Here is a 23847-nt window from a genome sequence, read left to right as displayed (position 1 = left end):
TGTTCAAGTCTTTTAAAAATAATTTTCCTAAAGTGTAGTACATTTACAGTCTACAGTTTTCCTAAATTTACAGTTTAGGAAACTCACTTTTCTAATAGTTTAATGTGGCAAAGGAAAACGTTTGTGAAACATAGTTCTGTTGTTTTTAAAAAAATAAAAGAATTTAAATGTTCAGTTGTCAACATCATGAAAGAAATGGTTTTTCTAGAGAGATTAAGTGAAACTCTGGAAAATGTTTAATACTAAATTGTTCTATGTAGTTGTAATTATGTAGGTAATTCAGCCCACTGTTTGAAGGCTTATTCCATTATCTCATTATGACAGTTAAAATAATCACTGTGGAAACGGTCATAAGATTTCTCTTTTTTTGCTAATATCAGATTTAACAACTATACCAATAACTTCAGATTGCAGTGAATGTTATTGAATGTCACTGAGCACAATTTTTAAAACACAAAATATATAAATATTGCAGGTGTAGTGATGGTTTGTGTCGTTCTGCGTTATATGAAATATCGCTGGACAAAAGAAGAAGAGGAAACAAGGCAGATGTATGATATGGTGGTGAAGATTATAGGTATAAGTATTTGTAAAAATCTAAACTATTTCTAGAATAGTTATTATGTGATAAATTACAGCATGATGTCCAGTGATTGATTCATTTTAAATTTGTTGTATTTTCAGATGTTTTACGAAGTCATAACGAAGCTTGCCAGGAAAATAAAGACTTACAACCTTACATGCCTATTCCACATGTACAAGATTCCTTAATACAACCTCATGACAAGTACGTTCAAAGTATTGTGAGTTGAAGTAGATCAGAACGTTGGTATCTTCTGAAGTTATGAAGATTATATTGAGAGTTGTTCCGTTCTCAAGTAGACCAGTTTTACTGTACAGACTTTACTTTTGTACTTTAAACTCTCCTTTCTTTCTAAATTCCCTTCTATTCTCCTGATTTTGAGTGGCATAATAGACAGCTAGATTTCTAAATCATCACTTTTATACATTTTTTATTCTTATCAATCTTCACCTTATTTCCTTTAATTTCATCTTAATAAAGAAACAGAGGCAGACAATAGCCAGTGATGTTTTACTAATAATGCCTTAAATATTTTTTTGTTAATGAAGCTTTTTAAATAAAAGTACTAAATAATAACTTCTTAAAAATGAAAGATGATTCCATATCCTAACACAGCATTCTTCACCATAGCAACACCTCAGAATCAGTGGTGGAGTTTGGGGGGAAAAATTTACTGATGATTATGCTCCACCTCTGGAGAAGGAAATTCAGTAAATCTGAGGTGAGCTTCAGGCATCTAAATCTTTTTTGAAAAAACTTCATAGGCAGGGATAAGAAAAACCAGAATTAATAATAACCATTGCCTTCACTTACTAATACTTGAGAAAGATGACAAGCCAAGATGATAGTAAATTTGTCATTTTGTTCACATGATAGGAAAAAAATGAAGAAAGTCTGGGATAGAGCTGTTGACTTTCTTGCTGCTAATGAGTCTAGAGTTCGCACAGAGACACGAAGAATAGGTGGTGCGGATTTTCTAGTTTGGCGGTGGATCCAGCCTTCTGCCTCCTGTGACAAAATATTAGTAATACCTTCTAAAGTATGGCAAGGTCAAGGTATGTATTTTTAAGCAACAACAAAAATAAACATGGTATTTAAAAAATTTTTTTCAATTGTGAAAGTCTTACATGTTTAAAGTAAAATAGTACTGTTGAAAGATATGAAGGCAAAACTCCCTTTGCAGTTCCATCCCATAGAAGGAATTAATGTTAGCTTCTTATATATCCTTCCACTTTTCTCCTTTCAAATATGAACATAATGGTTTGTCTTTACCATAATAGAACACTACATACATTACTTTGATATTTTCCTTTTTCACTTAAAGCTACTTAGTATTTAACTGCATTCTTTTCCCCTAGTTTTTATGTAAATAAGACATAATTTCTGTTTTACATATATATAAAACATATAAAAGTGGAACATAACTTTTTAACTGCTCTTTTTTCCCATTTTTGCTTGCTTGCCTCTTTTTCATTAACACCCATCCACCTGCATATCCCCTGTGCCAAGTAGTTTTTGTGGCTATCTTTCCATATTTTTCTCAATGCTTGCATGGTTGCATTAACAGGTATATGTAAGTATATAGGAGGGCTTGGTGATTGGTTGCTTTAGGTCCTGAAACCTCTACTAGTGGTAACTGTTAACCTCACTTGAATCTCTTGTATGGTTAATTGCAAAATTAAATCTTGCAGTTAGTTTAATGTGCATTTCAGACCTAGTAGTGAGTTGAGTTTCTTTAAATCTTGTTGAATAAAAGCATATTTGTCAATGTTTGCTAAACACAGTATTTATGAGAAAGTTAAGTAAATTGTTTTGAAATTGCAAAAACGTAAAATCCAATCACTGCCTTTCTTCTCTAATTTTCACTTTCAAAAGAGCTTGAATAATAAGTCTTCAGTAATCATGGCATAAAGATGATGCTTTGATGATGCCAAAGATGACACTAAACATTAAACTTTTTGTTTTAAAAGGTGTCTGCAGAAGGGTCTTATGAAAGGAAAACAGAATGCAAAGCCAATCAGATCTGATTACCTTAGTGCCTGATTGGAATAGTTGTGGATTCTCAGCTTAATTTCTTTATATAGCTAGCAATCGGTGCTCATGTATAAATATGAAGTTCTAGAAAAGGCCATTATTTTAGTCATAGGATTTTTTTTATCATTGTAGTTGTCTTATTTTTAAAATGTGAGGTTTTCAAGATGAATCCAAAGACAATTTCTTGACCTAGGTAATCCAAGTTGTTCTTATAAATTAGTAGGGGGGATGACAGACTCTAAGTGTGTGAAATTGGATGCTCTATATCTAGAATTTAAAACCTCAGACTATTATTTTCATTTTATCATTTTCTTTAGATAGGAAAAGACTATGTAAGTATGATATAAGACAATTTTAGGTCAGTTATAATAGTTGTAAAACTCAACATGAATTGATAGTTCTGAAATGTCCTGCAACTTTGTTTCACTAAGGTTCCAGTATAGTAAATGTTTACAAACTATATGCCAAGTACTGAGCTATCTTAATTTGAATACTTCTAAATGCACGATCTGAAGAATTATAAAATCAATCTCCCTTTACTTGAGTCTTTGATAAAAAAAAAAGTTACGGTGAATTAGTTACTGAACCTAGAAAGGAATTTAGAGTAAAAGAAGACACCTATTTCTTAGTAAATTGAAAAAAATATAGTGGCTGAGATTATGTTATCCTGAAGGCAGAAAATCCTGAGGTAGAACCCAGTAGCCATTTGCTTGAAGTATACCAATTCAAGTTTTTGGTAGGTTGTAATGGTAAAAGTCTGTAGACTCCTAGCAAGAGAGATCTGAGTTCTTTTAAGAGTTTGATCATAAAAGAATTTGTTACAGGAGCTGAATAATGAGAAGTTGGTGGAATATTTCTTGATGATAATTATCTAAATTGCCTCATTTAGAACATATAGCCCTAATATAGAGAGAATTTAGTTCTAATACTACTTACATTTTATGCCATTAAATGTATAGTCTATCTAAATATAATTGATTGACTTTGCTTGTAAAAAATATTAATACATAAACTGAGTTTTACTTTCATTTAAATGTATCCGAACACAAATGTTGTGCTGTAAATATGGCTGTATAGTGGGGGGTTGGGGTGGTTTATGTAAAAAGATAGTTTAACTTATTAACAGGCTTAATGTTTATCCTCTTATAAATAACAGTGGTTTAATTAAAAGGTACATGGCTGGAGGGTTGGTAATTATAGTAGTCTTGAATTCACTCCCACTACAAGCTGTTGTCACTTAATAGTATTTTTTCCAAGTAATTGTTAAATAATCAACCATATTGAATTTTTAGTTCATTTTCTGAAGGATAGTTAAGTATAAATTGCATTCTTATATAGCATTAGTATCTCTAATGGTATTTTAAAGCACCAGTTAAAAATCAAACCATACCTGCTGGGGAGAATTATTTATGTTTCTGACAGTTGTAGTCTTCAGAATAAACAGTATTCATTTGAAGGATCCAAACATAGTTCCGGAGGTATTTGAAATGTATCATCATTCAGTAACCACTGTCTCTTTGCTTGTACCAGGAGGTGATTACAGTTTAGTTGGGGAGACGAAGTATGTATCTTAAAAATCGGTTTGATCTTCACAACTACTTTGTGATTAGAATTAGCCAGGAATAACTTCTCCCAGATCCATTATTTTGTGGAAACTTGGGTCTAGGCTAGGATAAGATGGTATTAATGCTTCCATTTTCTCTGGTTCATTTCTTCTGGCCAATATTGGAATTTCAAGGAACTCAGATTGCCTGCAACTAAAAGGTCATCTAAGAACACAGTCTGTACACTGCCAGAGAAGTCTGAGTAGTACTAGTGGTTCACAGACTTTCTTGATCTGGGGTTTGTCAAAGATTTTTCATATCTAGTGGCCATTCCCCACCCTGTATCAGGCACAGTTAGGACATTCACAACCCAGACAATTTTTTTTCACTAGATACTTCTGAAATCTTTAATTGATACATTCAGGTCTTTATATTTTTTCCCTTCCAAGTCTTTATTTAAATTCCAGTTAACATACAACACCCGGTGCTCATCACAAGTGCACTCCTTAATCCCTGTCACTCGTTAAACCCATTGGTATACTCTGAGCCGTTAACTTATCCTTTAAACTTTCCTGCTTTATATATTTGCTTTTTTTTAGGAATCCCCAGACTCTCCAGTTCTTCCATGTACCTACTTTTTCTAGTTTTTCAGTCTTCCTCCTATCTTTATTTCTTTTCCTGTCCATCTTAATTTCCATAACCCATCTCTCCAGTCCTTTTCTTGCTGGTACCTGTAAGTCATTATCTATCCTTCATCTTAGCCTGGCAAATTCCAACCAAGGATGAAACTATTTTGTCTATGTGTGGGGAGCTGAGCATAGCAGGAGAAAGTCATACAGTTCTGCAGACTGGTACGACATAAGTAATCAACCTCAATTAGGCCCTCAGTGCTACCTGACTTTCATGTTCTTATATTTTACCAGTCACTTCACTTTCCTACTCAGTAACAATTTTAGATTTCTTTCCATCTTTTCAAACCTTTGCCCTTCTCTCTCATAATTCTCAGTTGATGACTTGAATAGAAGCAGACAGATTGTATCTGCCTCAAATTTCCACCACCATATCCATAAAATTGCCAGAATCGACACTCACCCTCACTTCCTATTGCATTTGAGGAGTTTTCTCACTTAACCAAAGACCTGAGCCCTTCCCTCCATAGGGAATGGGATGTAAGTCCTCTGGATCCCATTCCCTCATCTTCTCAAATATCTTCTCCTACTGTGTTCTAAATCCCCTGCTTCTACTGGATCTTTTCATCAGCATTTAAACATGCTGTATAGTTTTTCTTATCTTTAAAACATGTTTGTAGGAGGGGTGCCTGGGTGGCTCAGTTGGTTAAGTGTCTGCCTTCAGCTCAGGTCATGATACTGGGGTCCTGAGATCAAGCTGTGCATTGGGCTCCCTGCTCAGTGGGGAGCCTGCTTCTCCCTCTCCCCTTCCCCTGCTTGTGCTCTCTCTCTCTCAAATAAATAAATAAAATCTTTAAAAAAAAAAATAAAACACACTGTTGGAGTGTATATTGTTCTTTAGCTATCACTCTGTCTCTCTCTTCCTTTTTATAGCCAAATAGCATTAAACAGTTTACTGTACTCATTGTTTTTACTTTTTCACCTCTCATTTTATTCTTCAGCTGACTCCAATCTATTTTCCATCCCCCTCATTCCAAGGAAACAGCTCTCAGACATCCATATTGCTAAACCAAGTGGACATTTTTTTTTTCTGTCCTTATTTTACTTAGCAGTGTTAACAATTGAGCCTGCTTTAAAACTTTCTTCTTTTGGCTTTGGGGATGCCACTTTTTTTCTAGTTTTCTTGCTACATTGACCATTTCTTCAATCTTTTCTGGATTTTCTTCTTTTCCTGGACCTTTAAGGGTTGGGAGTTTCTCAAGGCCATCTTCTTTTCTCATTCTACCTGTCTTCCTTCTACCTATAGATGATCTCATGCTGTGACTTCGTTTACCATAGATATATTGATAACTCCCAAATTCATTTCTTGAATTAAGTCCTCTGGTTTTCAGATTTTTATGCCCACCTGTATACTTGTCTACTAGGATATGGACACCACAAATTCAGCATGTGCATGAATTTAGTATCTTCTCTTGCCAAATGGACCTCCCCTCCCCCCAGTGTTCCTGTTTAATTAATGATACCCCTTCTCAGTTGGTTCCGTCATAAGCCCAGGAGTTATCCTTAATCTCTTCCTTACCTTCATGTATAGTCTTTTAAATAAGTCATGTCAAATCTACTCCATTTGTCCTGGATTCTATCCACTTCCATCAGCATTGCTAGCCTATATCATCCACATTAGTATCATCTCTTAGACAACTATAATAACCCTCTAACTGGTTCCCTTGCATTCACTTGTTTCTGTTTAATCGATTCTTAACAGTCTGTTTTAAAAAATGATAATTTTTAAAAGACAGATCTCATAAAATTATTACTCTCTTTACAAAAAAAACTTGGAGTGGCTTTCTATTGCTCTTATGGTAATGTTAAACACTTTAATGTGATCTGCATGGTCCTCAATAATCTGACTTCTGTCTCTTAAGGTCTATCTTTCTGTTTTCCCACTCTAGCCACAGTGGCTATCTTTTAGTTGACTACACTTTAGTTTACTTGATTACACTGAGCTCCTCTTGTCTTAGGGACTGTATATAAGCTGGCACATTTGCTTTTTACTCTGCCTTTTATTTATTCTTTATTCTTTAGATCCCAGCATAAATTTCACTTCCTCAGTGAAGTGTTATCTGATACTTCCAGACTACCTTAAGTTACTTTCACAGCTTCCTGTATTCTTCTTTCTTAAGATTTACCGTAATTACGGGTTTTTTGTTTGTCTCTCTGTTTTTTTGACACTGTTTCTCAACTCTCTCACCCACTAAACTGCAGACTCTGTGAGAGCAATGATTGTATTTCTCTGATGTACCTTAACTTCCAGGGGTCTGGGTCCCAGTAAAAGCATGCGATGAATATTTTTTGAAAAAAGTGACTGAATACCTTTCAACAAAATGGAACAGTGACAAATAGTAAAACTGATTTGTTTTTTGTAGCATTTCATTTAGATAGAAGAAATTCACCGCCAAATAGCTTGACACCATGTCTAAAGATTCGAAATATGTTTGACCCAGTTATGTAAGTATTATCAGAGGTATATGTAATTTTTATTTGGAATATTTGGAATATTCTTAAAATGCTGTCTGTAATTGAACAGTCTCTTACTTTTGAATCTCTAAAGAAATGTTATGTTTTCCTTTTCTTCCTCTTTTGTTAAATTTAAAGCAAAAGTTTGGCCAAAAGACCCGGATGTATAATAATTTGTTAAACTTCTACAAATCTTTGTAGGTACTGTGAATCCCCATAGCAGATAAATGCTGGAGTCAAGTTAATGATACACATGGTGATAAACAGTACCCTTTATTAAGTGTATAAGTCTCTTCTGCCAACATTCTTGCCTCAGTAGGCAATATAGGTAAAAATACCTGCTATTTTTAAACTTCCAGTCTCTAATTGTAAAAAATTCTCTGCAAAGATGTACACACTTTCTGTAAGTCCTGTTTGTCCATGCAATATTTGAGAAACTTTTCATTTAATATTTGAGAAAATTTCTTTATGATTATAGCAGCACATGCATCCAGAGATTAGCACTGGCAAAAGTTACTGCCTTAGAATCTCTAATATTTCATATATAAGCTGTAATAATTTTTAGAATTTGCTTCCTAGAGGTAACTGCTTATTTGTTCAGTGATATGACAGGTCAGATTCTGTTTTGTAAAAAAAAAAATCCTGACAGGGGAAACTGTATTATGTATAAAATACCCGTAAGTCTCATTTAATAACTCATTTATTTCAAAAAATAGTTGATACGAGATTGCAAATAAGTGACAACAAAATTGGAAATGTGGGGAAGCCCTGTTAGTATACGTACACAACCCTCTCCATTTTGCATAGATAGAAGCACTTAGCAGTGCGGTGATCCCTCTGTTGGGCAGCTTACCCCATACCTTAGGGATTAGGAAATCAGTGCCAGCCCAGTATTTTGTTACCTAAGATGAAGATTTATGATTTAAAGTATAGCCGCTTTCCTTTTGGCCCACTGTCTATATCTCACAAGTAAGACAAATACGCACTGCTGCAGCAGGAAATCTTAAAAGCTCTCATAATAGTAAGGTGACTCTGTGCAAAATGTTTGTCCTGTATCATTCTTCCATTATTTTGAAAAAGAGAAGCTCAGAATACACTGTTTAGGAATTTTCCTAAAGTTTAGGAATTTGAAAATATCATTTAAAAAAAAAGTAATACTTGGCATGCCTGGGTGGCTCAGTTGGTTAAGCATTTGCTTTGGGTTCAGGTCATGATCCCAGGATCCTGGGATCGAGCCCCGCGTCGGGCTCCCTGCTCAGTGTGGAGTCTGCTTCTCCCTCTCCCTCTGCTTCTGCTCTCTCCCTCTCACTCTTTCTCTCAAATAAATAAATTAAAAAAAATCTTAAAAAATATTCAACTTACTTTTTTTAAAAAAGATTGTATTTGAGACAGTGAGTGGGGGGCGTGTGCCTCTCGCACACATGTACACATGCAGGGGGAGAGGCAGAGGGAGAGGGAGAAGCAGGTTCCCCACTGAGCAGGGAGCCTAACGTGGGGTTGGATCCCAGGACCCTGAGAACATGACTTGAGCCGAAGGCAGACACTTAATTGACTGAGCCACACAGGTGCCCCAATAATACTCAACTTCTGTGAGTTCACTACAACTCATTAAAATGTTAACACTTGCTAGGAAGAAAAAAAAAAAGAAATGACAATAGGTACATAAGATTTCAGACATAAAAATGACAGCACATTTGTTCTGCTGTGGTAGGCTAATCCTTCACCGCACAGCTCTGTGCCTTCTTACACTGGAAAGTGAGAGAAGGTCTGGGTCTGTGAATGCTAATATTTTTTAAATCTGCTAGTAACAAGCATTTACTTAACTACTAGTTTTAACAATATGTGGTTTTGAAACTATCCCCTTCTGGTAGGATATATATGTTATAAGAGACAGTGAAGACTTTTGAGTAGGAGTATGGTTGTTGATTTTTGTTTTCCTTAATTTTTAGGGAAATAGGAGATCAGTGGCATTTGGCAATTCAAGAAGCAATTTTAGAAAAATGCAGTGATAATGATGGCATTGTTCACATTGCAGTAGACAAAAATTCACGTGAGGTAAAGTAACTTTTACTACTGAATTTTACATTTTGGATTTGTTGCTATTAAACTAAAACTGTTTCTTTTTTTTTTTTTTTGAATTATCACAGGGTTGTGTATATGTTAAATGTCTGTCTCCAGAATATGCTGGAAAAGCTTTTAAGGCATTGCATGGCTCTTGGTTTGATGGTAAGAAGTTTGAGTATTACAAACATTTTAAAATGATAAATTATGGCTTACTGTTAAACTATACCAGATTTTAAATTAAAGAATTTTAGGTCAGCATTTTTAGAGTAATTATTTAAGATTGTTTTATTTGTTCATATGTCTTTTACCACAGTTTGTTTTCTATAAATATTGAGCACATTTTTACAGATCTAAAATACTATTTTTATCTTACAACAGGGAAATTGGTTACAGTAAAATATTTACGACTAGATAGATATCACCATCGCTTTCCCCAGGCTCTTACTTGCAATACTCCCTTGAAGCCATCAGATAAACATATGAACTCTATGTCTCATCTTCGTCTTCGGACTGGCCTAGCCAATTCTCAAGGAGGTTCCTGAAAAGACTTTCTTCCACTCCTAGGACTGGTATTTACAATAGGAAAATTCCTGTTTGGCTTCCTGTCTTCCTTTTAAATGCTTTTTGTATGTAATATTTTTATTGAATACAGCTCTGTTTGAATGTTCCAGAAATCTTAAGGTTCCAAAGGGACTTAGCAGTGAGGCAGCAGTGCTGAGTAGGCAGAACAATTGTTTCATTCAGTTTTTGGAGCTCAGTTAAGCTGATGCATTTAAAGTTTTGCATGAGGAACATTGACTTATTAAGCATTTTCAGATGTGGTGATTGTGTTTTTGCACCACAGAGTGTTTGGATAACCACACAAAAGCATGGTGAAGAGGCTTCTTGTATTTCCCTAATTTCCCGTGAACTAATGTTGTGAATTTTTGTATACAGTCACCTGCATAGTTCCTTACCAGGCTAATGTGGTAAAACTGTTATTTCCCAATTTAACCTTAGGTTTCTATTGCTTGTAAGAGATTCATTTGTTACAGCTGGAATACAGGATAACTAATTTGGGTTTAGTGGTTACATATAAGTGTAGGTGGATGTACATGTACTTAAACTGGCTTTTGTATATATGTATAAATGCTGGTGGTGGCGAAAGTAGTCGTGTTTTGTGAGGATGTCTGCATTAAAGCAGTAAAATAAGCTTCCTATTTTATTCATAATCTGATGTGTATATATGTATGTGTATATATGTGTGTATGTGTATATATATGTATGTGTATATGTGTATATATACACACACATATATACATATGGCTGTACTATCACATAGATCAAACAGCCAAACACCTGGAAGTATTAGATACAAGTTTAAAATATCTTTTATAAGTTTTATATAAAAATGTCTGAGTATGATTTTGTGTGAAAGTTCTGATATTAGTTGTAATGGATTCAAATTTATGTGAGCAATAAAGATGCAATTGGCAGATATTGGAAAAGTATTTTGTGAAAAGCTGTATTTATTATAAATACTAGGACTATGACATAGTACTATTGGGATTAAGTCATTTTCCCAATCTATTTATAATATAATGAAATGTCAGCTCCCCTGTTGTAAGTCAGGTTTAAAGCAGGGCATATTGTTGCAGCAAAATGTGTATTTGAAAAATTATATTTGAAATTTTGGGTCATGAAAGCTTGCAATATAGTAAATGCACGAGTGACCGTCGCTTTGTGCCTCGGTATTTACTTTGTTTCAGTAAAGTTGCTTTATTACTGTTTATGATTTCAGATTAAAATAGTTGCTGAGCAGAGTTTACTTGTAATGTAACAATTGGCTTTTTTTTTTATAACCTGTTGATATATCTTTGTCAGTCCAAATGAATATGTGAAACAGCTGGAATTGTACCAATTTTGATTTTGTTTAAAGCTCAGTTTCCTTTTTGTTTTTTAATTGTATATGTGTTGGGTTTGCAGCATGAACTTGCACAGATAATGCACGTTTTCTGGTTAAGTAAACATGATGCACACTGTTCTGTAACAGAAAACCCTATTGTGCCTTACCTATGTGCTTTTGTGGGCACCATGTTTATGAAGAATAAAAAATGATTTGTTATCTGAAGAGAATAAATTTTAAATTCTCAGTTTATGTCTCAGATACTAAAGTGTGAAAATATAAATATATATATAATATATAAAATAACCAATCTTTCTGTATTTTATGTGCATCATAGTGACTTATCTGAGCTTAGTGACCCCCATCTTGTGACCTGTTGCAAGAGTGAATGTAAAAAATAGTCGTGGCATCTTAAAAGGTCGCCTTTTGATGCAGATGCATCTTTTTTTTTGCTTCTAAAACATATTTCATGTAAACATTGTACATTTATTATTGTAATATATACTATTATGCAGCTTATTTTACCTGAAACTGTTAAGCCGACCAAGATCCCTCCCTGCAAGACAGATGGGAATGTGTATAATAACTAGATATTTGAGCAGTTCTGAAGTTTGATGTAATCTGTTACTTGTCCTGTTAAAAAAAAAGGAAAAATTCTAATTAAAAATTTATTAGGTTTTTTTAAATGTGTCTTGGCTTTTAAAACTTTTTAAGTGCCCTGTGTCTTTATTTTTTTAACCAGTGAAAGTAGGTGCCTTTATTTTAAATCTTCTTGGGGATCTGTAAATATATATATGCTCATAAAGGTGGATGAAGACCCTAAAGTTAACTTTAACCATCCATTCCTCCGCATCTTACTTTTCTTTATGAAAATGTCTTTTTCTAACTCTCAAGTGTTTGGATCAAAGTGGGGCAAGACTATAAATCAGCTGTATCACTAAAGCAGCACTGTTTAGTTTAGACATTTTTCCATAGCAAGACTTTCTCAAAAAAGGAAGCCATTCTTTTACATATTCTGCTCAAAACTCCTTATCTCATTATAAACCAACAGTTTATGGGCTAGCCTCTTTGAGTAGCATTGGTTTAGAATTTTTGATGGTTTAATCAAGTAAAAAGACTTGATTAGTCAGTTGGTAGACTCTCACTGATTGCTAACAAAGGTCAGGCATTGTTACATGTTAGGGATGCAAAGATGGAAAAGACATGGCCAAAACCTCAAGATGGTCCCAGTCTTAGAGGAAGAACGTAGAACAGATAAGTTAAAAGACAGTGTGGGGGCGCCTGGGTGGCTCAGTTGGTTAAACGACTGCCTTCTGCCCGGGTCATGATCCTGGAGTGCTAGGATCGAGTCCCACGTCGGGCTCCCTGCTCAGCAGGGAATCTGCTTCTCCCTCTGACCCTCCTCCCTCTCATGCTCTCTGTCTCTCATTAAAAAAAAAAAAAAAAAAATGTGGAAAATATAGTGAGAGAAAAAATTCTAGGAGTACAGAGAGGCACCTTATGCATTTTTTTTTTTTTTTTTTTTGAAGATTGTATTTATTTGATAGAGGCAGGCAGAGGGAGAAGCAGGCTCCCTGGTGAGCAAGGAGCCTGATGTGGGACTCGATCCCAGGACCCTGGGATCATGACTTGAGCCAAAGGCAGACGCTTAACCGACTGAGCCAACCAGGCATCCCACCTTATGCATCTTAATACAGGGAGAAGACATAAGGCAGATGAAATAACAATTGAGCCATATTTTAGTTCAGTTTAACATTTATTAAACACGTCTTAATTAGTATAGATTCAATGGTGAGTCTCCTCTCCCTTGAGCTCTTAGGGGAGCTTTTATTCTTGTGATGAGCTCATAAAAATTGATGTGTGGAACCTGAATTTTTATAAAATCCATTTTCACATTCATTGGTCTGTAGATTCCTGAATACCTTGTAAATATTGAAGCTGGATATTCGACTTCATTACATTTTCCTTTTATGGTATTAACTGTTGGGATAACAAGCTGTGAATTCTGAGTGAGAAATGATTTGTTTTATCATATACCCAGAATATTTCCTTTAGTAAGATTGACCTGACAGTTCTCACTGCTCCTAGTAATGTCACATTACTATAGGTTATCTACATGGCTTCTTCGCCCTTTTTTCCTAGACGTGGCAAGTCACTTCTTCCAGATGACTCAACAGAGGATGCTAAATCAAGCAGAATTTGGGCAGCCATTCTTTTGGAAAGGATGCTGAGGAACAGGTACTTACGAACTGAAAATAATTAGAAACCAAAAGTTGTGGCTTAAAGAAACAATGTCCAGGATGCTCATTCTCTTGGTCCAATAAGCATGAGTAGCTACTGCCTCTAAGCCTCATTGGAGAAACTTTATGACCAGAAATATATCCTGATGGTAGATTTTGGCACCTGAGAACCTCTGCTAGGGGCAGCAGGATAGAGTCATTTTGTTGATTCTTAGATTTTAAAACCAATAGAACCTGTGTACTTAGATTTACTTTTTCTTCCATGGGTGGACATTGGAGGCCGGCACGTGCTCCTGAAATTGAAGGTTATCTAGGCATAGAGAGCACATGAAAAAAGATGGATGAGATAAAACCTACTGCATGTATAGAGTACCAGCAGTGTCTTGCAGTTGAATTACTTAGTAAAAAAGTCGGCAGTGATCATCAGATGATGGAATGCTTTGTAGGTCACATTATGAAGTTTGGATGTTGGTTGGTAAAGGGAGTTCAGGTGAGCATTGGTTGTGGTGAAAAATGGGGAAAGGATTTGACAAATAAGATAAAATGGGAAGGACTTAATTGGATATTGGGAGATAAATTGATGTCCAGTTTTCTAGTATGGGAATTCTCATAATTGCAACATTTAGATGGAAAAGATGATAGTTGAAATTTTGGACGTTTTGAGGTTGGAATGCTTATGGAATATTCAGGTGGATGTTCCTAGCAAGTAATTGAATTTCTAATTCTGTGGTATTTTTGAGAAAGATCTGAGCCTAGAGATACAATTTGGGCATTAAAACCATGAAAGTAAACTAGATGACCCAGAAAACGAACGAGAGAATCCATATAGAGACAGAAATTTAGTTCACTGCCAATTCTGCCATACTTGTATGGTTGGGGATGGCATGAAGTATTAAGGAAAATTTGAAACAAATTAAGAGGCTGGAATTTGAAAAGGTTCTTGGCATGAAGTTAAAGCGGAAATTTTATGACTATCACATTTCTGGCTTGGGCAGCTGGTTAGATGGTGGTGACATTCCCTAAATTATGGGTTACTGGAGCGGGGATCAAGAGGCCAATCAGGGTGGTAGATAAGATTTCTCAGAATTGTAGCAGTTAACCAAAATAATCCTCTGACTTTTCTAATGTAGAACATTGTTGGAGGAAGGGCAAGACGGAGCTGTTTGAGAATCTCTCCTTTCCAGAAAACAGAACTGTTAACTTACATAATGTTCTGGCATTATCTATGATGCTCTGATAGTGATTAGAAATTTTCCTGCTTTGTAACAATATGAGATACTGAGTAGATCTAGAAACCTAGGATTGTCAAAAGAAAGCATAAGGAAAAAAGTTGACTTTTAAACGGAACTGTTCATGAGTGGTTTGCCGTATACCCAAGACTGGAAACCTGCTTGAAGCCATGTATTGCACCCCCTTTGTAAACTAGTCAGGTCTTCCGGGCCTGGAACCATCTCTTGGCGACTTCATGTCTGCTTTGATCTGTTGGAAATTTTAACTTTTAATGGGCAGGGTTACTTTTGTATTTCCAAATGCTGCAATATTTCCTTTTACCAAAAACAAAAACCAAAACAACCCCCCTACTAATGTGGAGATTTTAGTGGCTTTTTATTTCCTACTGAACAGTAGCCAAGTTTAAGTTGGTACTCAGCGCCTGCTTTTACCTAGACTGGTGCTTGTCCAATAGAAATAAAATGTCACATGTAATTTAAAATTTTATGATGGCCGCATTAAAAAAAAGTAAAAGAACAGGTAAAGTGAATTATTTAACTTGATATATTCAGGATATTATCTCAGCGTGTAATTAAAATTTTTATTAATGAGTTATTTTATATGCTTTAAAATCTAGAATATATATTACACTTACAGCTGGGGTAGCCCTATGTTGTATGACTTACAGTGCTAAAACTTACACGGTTGGTCACCTTATTAACAGCCCATCTCAATTCAGATGCTACATTTTCACTGAAAATACTTGATCTATATTTTGATTTTATAACCTCTGCCATTGGAAAAAGTAGATTCACATATCCAAGTTCTTCCAAACATACTTAGAAGTTTTCCTACAGCTGAATCAGGTGTCAGTTTTTAAGTTTACATTAATTCACATTAAAACTTTAATTCTTCAGTCATAGTAGCCATATTTTAAATGCTCAGTATCCATGTGTAGCCAGTGTGAACCACGGTGACCGTGCAGGTCTAGACCAACCTGCACCTTTCCAGCCGAGTCCCGCTTACCTGCCCTGGGCCCCAGCTAAACTGCCCTGCGTGACTTTGGTGGGCATACCTAACTTGCTTGATTCTGCCTTTACTGGCGCTAGTCATATTGTTCCTTGTTCCTTGAAACATCCTTCATTTCCTGTTTCTGTACGCCCAAATCTTGCCCACCCTCTAAAATGTTACTCATGTGTCGCCTCCAGGAAGTGTTGTTGATTATTTCTGGCTGAAAGTAATTTCTTCCATGTGCATTTCTGAAATACTTGATTTGCACTTCTCTTACTGTTTTAGTAGTTTATGTCTTGTATTACAGTATTTTCAGTCTGCTCTAGTTTGGCTTCTGTACTCAGCATTCCTCTGAAATTGCTCCTCTGGAGCACCAAAAAACTTCCTTTTGCCAAATTCAAGAGTCACTTCTAAAGCTTCATCTTTCTTGAACTCGTAGCCCCATCAGACATTGCTGATCGTTGCCTCTTTTTTTACTTAAACATTTTTTTTTGTTAAGAAATAACTCACACTTGGGGCGCCTGCGTGGCTCAGTCGTTAAGCGTCTGCCTTCGGCTCAGGTCATGATCCCGGGGTCCTGGGATCGAGCCCCGCATCGGGCTCCCTGCTCCGCGGGAGGCCTGCTTCTCCCTCTCCCACTCCCCCTCTTGCTGTGTCTCTCTCTGTCAAATAAATAAATAAAATTAAAAAGAAAAAAGAAATAACTCACACTTATAAGAATATATTGAAATATTTTACTTACATTTTGAAGTATACCACCATCTTAAGATATAGAATATTGATTTTGAAACACTTCTTTGCCTTTGCCTGATGCTTCTCTTTCCTTCCCTACTCCCAGATAACCATTATTCTGAATTGTGTGTTAATAGTTCTTTATTTTTCATTACAGTTTTACCACGTATGTATGTGTCTCTAAATATATTGTTTGTTACTGCTTTTGATCTCTCTATGAATAGAATCAAATGTATACTTGAGTGACTTTTTTTGTTCAACATGGTTATTGAGATTTATTTGTAGAGACGCAGGTAGCTTTCATTCATTGTTATGACTGTATAGTATTTATAAAATATACCACAGTTTATCTATTCAAATCTATGAACATTGAGATTGTTCTCAGTTTTTTACTATTATAAATAAGGTAGCTATGAATATTCATTCTTGAACATGTTTCCTGCTGTACACATTCAAGTTTCTCTAGGTCAGTGATAACTCAAAACGTGTGGTTCTCTAGTCAGCAGCATCAGTATCAAATGGTAACTTATTACTCCAAGCAAATTATTGGGCCCCACCTAGACTTAACTGAATCAAGAACTTTGGATTTGGGGGCCTATAATCTGTTTTCACAAATCCTCCAGGTGATCCTGATGCACATTCAAATTTGAGAACCATTGGTATAAAGGTACCCTTTGCAAGATTAATTTGCATCTCCTGATTCTGATTTTTGGCTTCCATATTCTTGAAATACTTTTCTTTCTTCTTTTTTTCTGTGACATTTGAGAAATTCTGATGAGGAAATGGTTTGCGCTTGGCCTAAGGTAGTAGACTGAAAAATACACAAAGAAAGGCTGTTACATATATTCCATGGCTAAACTCTCAAGGCTTTGGCAAATCCATAACCTGAAACTATTTTCTTTGATGATCAGTTATCCTGCTTAAGGACATTCTTTTCAGCCTTTTTGCTAGCTGCCATCTAATCAATTTACCAAAAAGGTATATAAACAAGACTTAACTGTTGCTAGATTGTACTTTGCTTCCTCTGTTTTTTCACCTCTTTCCTATGGTGGTGGTGGTTTTTTTCCCTTTTTTTTTTTTAAAAAGATTTTACTTATTTGACAGAGAGCACAAGCAGGGGGAGCAGCAGACTGGAGAGGGAGAAGCAGGTTCCCCACTGAGCAGGGAGCCCGACGTGGGGCTGGATCCCAGGACCCTGAGATCATGACCTGAGCCGAAGGCAGACATTTAACTGACTGAGCCACCCAGGCGCCCCTGTTTTTTTTTTTTTTTTTTTTTTTTGGTCTTTTTTCTTTGGTAGGTTTTTCACTGTCTACCTCATGTGACTAAATTTCCATGCAAGTAACTAAATATCTGAGTTATTCTTTTACACACCACAATCCCGTTTTTCCTCCTGCATGATTTTTTACTCCTTTTCAGTTTCTTCTGCCAGGTCTTCCTCTTTTGCTCACTTACAATGTTGGAGTGTCCTGGGCCTTAGTCTGAGCCCCTCTCCTATCCTCTGTCTAGATGTTTTCTCTGGGTGATTTTATCCAGGCCTAATGAATGACTCCCAGTTTTCTATCTCTAGCTTGGCTCCTCCCCCTAGGTCCAGATGTGTATATTCAGCTTGCTATTTGATATCTCCATTTGGATGACTAAAGGTTTTTCAAATTTTGTATACCAAAACAAAGTTCCAATTTTCATGCTTCTTTGCCTCCAAACCCATTCTTCCTCTAGTCTTTTCTCAGTAAGTTACACCACATACGTCAGTTGCTAAAGCCAAAAATCTAGAAGTTATTCTTTCTCTCTTTTCATTCCTACTTTCAGTTAGTTAATAAGTCCTTTCAACTCTTCCATATCTCTATCTATCCATCCATCTATCCATCCAACCATCCATGCATCCATCCATCCATCCATCCATCCATCCATCCATCCATCCATCCATCCAATATCCGATCTATCCGTTCTCTTGACACCATCATTATGTTTTGCCTGGATTGTTGGAAAAGCCTAAGCTGGTCTCCTTGTTCCCTGCCCAGCTGTAATTCATTTTCCCTGTAGGAATCAAAGTTGTCTTCAAAAACATGTATCAGAACATGTCCGCCCCTAAAATATAATCCTCCAGTGGTTCCCACTGCATTTAGAGTAAAGTCCAAATGTCTTGTTACAGCCTTCAAGGCCCTATATGAACTGGCCTATGCTCATTTCTCCAAATATTTCCCTATCATGCTTCTTCCACTCTGGTTTACTTTCTATTCCCTGATAGACTTTCCACCTTAGGGCCTTCATACTGTTCTTACTGGAATGCTGTTACCCTGGGCCTATGTTTTCCCATGTGTTGACATCCAACTTACCTATTTTTTGTTGCTCATGTTTTTGGTGTCTAAGAAAGGATTGCCTAATCCCAGGTGATTTACTCGTATGTTATATTCTAAGAATTATTTTTGCTGTTATATTTAGATTGTGGTCATTTTGAGTTAAATTCTATTTATTATGTGAGATAGGGGTCCAGCTTTATTGTGTTACATGTGGATATCCATTTGTGATGTCCCAACACCATGTATTGGAAAGACTATTCTTTTACTCATTGAATTATCTTGTCACCCTTGCTGAAAATCAGTTGACAGTAAAAGTGAGGGCTTATTTCTGAACTCTAAGCTCTATTCCATTTATTTATTTGTCTATCCTTATGCCAGTACCACATTGTCTTGATTACTATAGCTTTGTAGCAAGTTTTGAAATAAAAACCTTTTTTTTTTTTTTTTTCCTTTTCAAGGCTAGTAGCTATTCTGGATCCCTTGAATTTCCCATGAATTATTTAGGATTAGCTTCAGTTATTGCAAAGAAGCTAGCTGGAATTTTGATGGGGATTATGTTGAATCTGTACATTAATGTACAGCCCTGGGAGTACTGCCATTTTAACAATATTATGTGTTCCAATACATGAAAATGGGGTGTCTTTCCATTTATTTGTCTAATTTTTTTCCACAATGTTTTATAGTTTTCAGAATATAAGTTTTGCACTTCTTTTAAATTTACTGCTAGGTATTTTTTCTTGTTAATGCTATTATATATGGAACTTTAAAAAATTTTCACTTTTAGATTGTTCATTGCAAGTGCATAAAATACAATTGATTTTTGTATATTGACCTCAGGTCCTGCCACCCTGTTGAACTTGTTAGTTCTAATAGATTTTAGTGAATTCCCTAGAATTTCCTATTTATAAGATCATGTCATCTGCATATATAGTTTTATTTATTCCTCGTGCCCCCCTTTTTTTTATCTTAGATGCCCCCCCCTTTTTCTCTAGTTGCCCTGACTAGAATCCCTAATAAAATGTTGAACAGAAGTGGCAAGAGCAGATATCCTTGGCTTGCTCCTGATCTTAAAGGAAGAGCATTTAGTCTTTCACCATTAAGTATGATGTTAGCTGTGAGTATGTTTTGTCTTCATTTACATTAATCTCAAAATATTTTCCTGGGGTGCCTGGGTGGCTCCGTCAGTTAAACGTCTGCCTTCAGCTCAGGTCACGATCCCAGGGCCCTGGGATTGAGCCCCGTATCGGGCTCCCTGCTTAGTGGGGAGCTTGCTTCTCCCTCTCCTTTTGCTTCTCCCCCTGCTTGTGCTCTCTCACACTCCCTCTGTGTCAAAATCTTTAAAAAAATTTTTTTTTTCTCTTTCGTATGGGGGAAGTTTCCTTCTATTTCTTGTTTGTTGTTTGTTTTTATCATGAAGGGCTGTTGGATTTTGTCAAGTGCTTTTTCTGTGTCTACTGAGATGATCATGTTGATTTTTGTCCTTTATTCTCTTGATAATGGGGATTGACTTTCAAATGCTAAACCAACCTTGCACTCAAGTCTTAGGCATGATCATGGTATGTAATCCTTTTTCTACGTTGCTGGATTTGGTTTGCTAGTACTTTTTTGAGAATTTTTGTGTCTGTATTCATAAGAGATATTTGGTCTCTAGTTTTCTTTTTTTGTGAAGTCTTTGTCTGGTTTTGGCATCACAGTTTACTGATTTTAGAATGAGTTGGGAAATAGTCCCTCCTATTTTTTGGAAGCATTAGTGAAAAATCAATAATTAATTATACCTTATTTTTTCATTTTTTTGTTTTTATTTAAATTCCAGTTAGTTAACATACAGTGTAATATTAGTTTCAGGTGTACAATATAGTGATTCAACAATTCCATGCATCTCCCGGTACTCATCACAACAAGTGCACTCCTTAATCCCCATCACCTATTTAACCTATCCCCCCACCCACCTCCCCTCTGGTAAACATCAGTTTGCTCTCTATAGTTAGAGAGTCTGTTTCTTAGCAGCCCCCTCCTTTTTTCCCCCCTTCGTTTGTTTTGTTTCTTAATTCCACAATGGAGTGAAATCATATGGAATTTGCCTTTCTCTGACTGACTTATTTCACTTAGCGTTATACTCTCTGGCTCTATCCATGTCATTGCAAATGGAAAGATTTCATTATATTTTAAATGTTTAGTAGAATTCACCATTGATGTCATCAGGCCTGGGCTTCATAGGTTGTTTTTTGATTGCTAAATCAATGTTTTCACTTGTTATAGGTCTGTTCAAATTTTCCCTTTCTTCTGAGGTCAGTGTTAGTAGTTTGTGTCCTTCTAGGAATTTTTACATTTCATTTATTACTTAATTTTGTGGTGTATATATAGTTGTTCATAGCATTCCCTTATAATCATCTTTATTTCTGTAATGTTAACAGCAACGCCCGTTCTTTACTGATTTTAATCATTGGAGTCTTCTTTCCTTTTTTCTTGGTCAGTCTAGTTACAAGTTTGCCAGTTTTGTTGATATTTTCGAAGAATCAACTTTTGGTTTTGTTGAGGTTGTCTATTACTTTTCTATTCTTCATGTCATTAATTTCTACCCTAGTCTATTATTTCCTTCCTTCTACTTGTTTTGGGTTTATTTTGCTCTTCTCTTTCTGGTGTAGTTTAGGTGGAAGTTTAGGTTATTGATTTAAGATTTTTCTTTTTTTTAGGTATGGGCATTTACAGCTATAAATTTTCTCCCAAACACTGCTTTAGTTGTATCCCATAAGTTTTGGTAGATTGGGTCTTCATTTTCATTCATCTCAAAGTATTCTTACTTCCTTTTGGTTTCTTTTCTGATCCTTGGTTATTTAAAAGTTTGTTGTTTTACTTCCACGTATTAGTGAATTTCCCTTATTTCTTCGGTTACTGATTTCTAATTTCATTCCATGTGGTTGGATAACATTTCGTTTGATTTCAGCCCTTTTGAGTTTTTTTTTAAAGATATTTTAGAGAAAGTGTGTGAGTGCGAGCAGGGGGAGGAGCAGAGGGAGAGACTTCTCAAACAGTTTCCCCACTGTGTGTGGAGCCCAATGTGGGGCTTAATCCCAGGACCCTGAGATCATGACCTGAGCCAAAATCAAGAGTTGGGTGCTTAACCGACTGAGCCACCCAGATGCCACCCCCCGCCCTAAACTTCTTGAAGCTTATTTTATGGCCTAGTATTTGGTCTATCCTGAAGAATGTTCCACATAAACTTGAGAGGAATATATATTCTGCTGCTAAAACTAGGTCACCAGGCATCAACAGATACTCTTTGTGCCATGACTGCCTCCCCTACTTGATCACATATTTGGTTTTCTGCTTTTGTTTTCTTTTTGGCCTCTAAGGATTTCCCTTACATTAATTTACTTAAAAAAATGTTTTTCATGCTTAATCCAGTATAAAAGATGTTTTATAATGGGAGGTTTATTCAGGATGTCTTGTTCCGTTCTGTTGCTAGAAATAAGTTCCCACCTTATTCCTTCCTTATTGCCCCTGTCTTTGAAAATCACTTGTTTTCTTTAAGGAAAAGTAATCTGGCTCTTTTGATTGGTACCTTGGTTCAATAGAAATAGTCTTTTTTAAATGGTGATTTGATAGATAGGTGCACTGATATTACCTGTGAATAAATTCAGCAAGAAATATATAAGACCTATGTGAGGAAACTTTCCTAAAAAGAGATTAAGGAAAACAAATAAATGGAGGTATATATAATTTTTCTTGATAGAAAGACTGAATATAGCAAACAAACTACCTAATTCTTCCTAAATTGGTAAAGAGGTTTAATGAATTCCAATAAAGATTTCAATAGATTTAAATTAATTTCTAGGGATTTTAAATGAATTTCTTTGATATCAGTTGGATGGATGAACAAGAAAGAGTAAGGTTTGTTTTTTTTTTTTTTTAAAGATTTTATTTATTTATTTGAGAGAGAGAGAATGAGAGAGAAAGCACATGAGAGGGGGGAGGGTCAGAGGGAGAAGCAGACTCCCCGCCGAGCAGGGAGCCTGATGCGGGACTCGATCCCGGGACTCCAGGATCATGACCTGAGCTGAAGGCAGTGGCTTAACCAACTGAGCCACCCAGGTGCCCGAAAGAGTAAGTTTTTAAAATTAAAATATTAGAAAGGAGAGACTGGCCCTATCATATATTAAAGCAAATTAAATCTGTGTTAACACTGCTACACAATTATATAAGCAATCAATACCTTTAAACAGATAATTATTGAGTATAACCAATACCAGAAGGTCATTTAAATTAAATCCACTTAAATCAGGGACCAGATTTTCATCATAAATAGTTTTACTAAAACTTTGACTTGAAATTTTTTGCTAAAATTATAAAAATAAACATATTTCCTATGTAATGAAGTTAACAAATATTTTAACTCTTAGAAATAATTTTTTGGCATTTTTTCTTGACAAAATTATTTGAAACATGAAATGATAGTTTTCATTTCATGTTTGATTTCTACTCCTTAATTGAATCATTTTCAAAAATATCCTAGACTTCATTTTTGTAAGGGTTTCTCTCTAATCAGATCATTCTTTAATAAACTTCTTGTGTCATTGCCCTTTTGGCCTTAGCTTCTTCCCTTTAATTGCTAACGGGACTGACACATTCTGTAGCTATGTTCACGATTTGAATAGTTCTCCATCATGTTTATCAACGTCATGAAATCCTACGTATTTTGTGAGATTTGCCAGTTCACTTTGTAATGGATTTTCATTGCACTTGCATTGTATTTTAGAATGACAGTCTGCAAGACACTGGCAAATACAGGCGTGAACATAGATGATACTGTGAAGTAGAGAAAGATATTAGAGGAGGCCCAGACTTTTTCTAAGAGTATTTTATGTTATGATTCAACACCAATAACAGATTACATGGTCAATAAATACTTGAATTATGAGGGCACTTTGGTATATAAGAATCCAGTGTATGGGGGTGCCTGGGTGGCTCAGTCGTTAAGCGTCTGCCTTCGGCTCAGGTCATGATCCCAGGGTCCTGGGATCAAGTCCCACATCGGGCTCCCTGCTAGGCGGGGAGACTGCTTCTCCCTCTCCCACTCCCCCTGCTTGTGTTCCCTCTCTCGC

The 23847-nt window shown here is 35.8% G+C and overlaps 1 protein-coding gene across 3 annotated transcripts in view; it reads left to right on the top strand.

Moving 5' to 3' along the window:
* LEMD3 (LEM domain containing 3) overlaps positions 1 to 23847 on the top strand; it is an 80190-nt gene that overhangs the window by 54470 nt on the left and 1873 nt on the right. Inside the window, exons 7-13 of one of the 3 annotated variants that reach the window (XM_035002213.1) lie at positions 476 to 577; positions 685 to 787; positions 1460 to 1638; positions 7214 to 7295; positions 9254 to 9359; positions 9452 to 9530; positions 13396 to 13491. In XM_035002213.1, coding sequence (XP_034858104.1) covers positions 476 to 577; positions 685 to 787; positions 1460 to 1638; positions 7214 to 7295; positions 9254 to 9359; positions 9452 to 9530; positions 13396 to 13484 — 740 coding nt within the window. In that variant the 3' untranslated portion in view covers positions 13485 to 13491. Of the gene's footprint in view, positions 1 to 475; positions 578 to 684; positions 788 to 1459; positions 1639 to 7213; positions 7296 to 7505; positions 8469 to 9253; positions 9360 to 9451; positions 9531 to 9746; positions 11886 to 13395; positions 13492 to 23847 lie in introns of those variants that run through there. The other 2 variants (XM_035002212.1, XM_035002214.1) reach the window with 2 other exon arrangements.

The sequence above is a fragment of the Mirounga leonina genome, unplaced genomic scaffold, assembly GCF_011800145.1.
Source record: "Mirounga leonina isolate KUSES-001 unplaced genomic scaffold, KU_Mleo_1.0 Mir_126, whole genome shotgun sequence".
NCBI lineage: Eukaryota > Metazoa > Chordata > Mammalia > Carnivora > Phocidae > Mirounga > Mirounga leonina.
The sequence above is the reverse complement of the archived record's forward strand: the minus strand, read 5'-3'. Positions and strand labels throughout refer to the sequence as shown.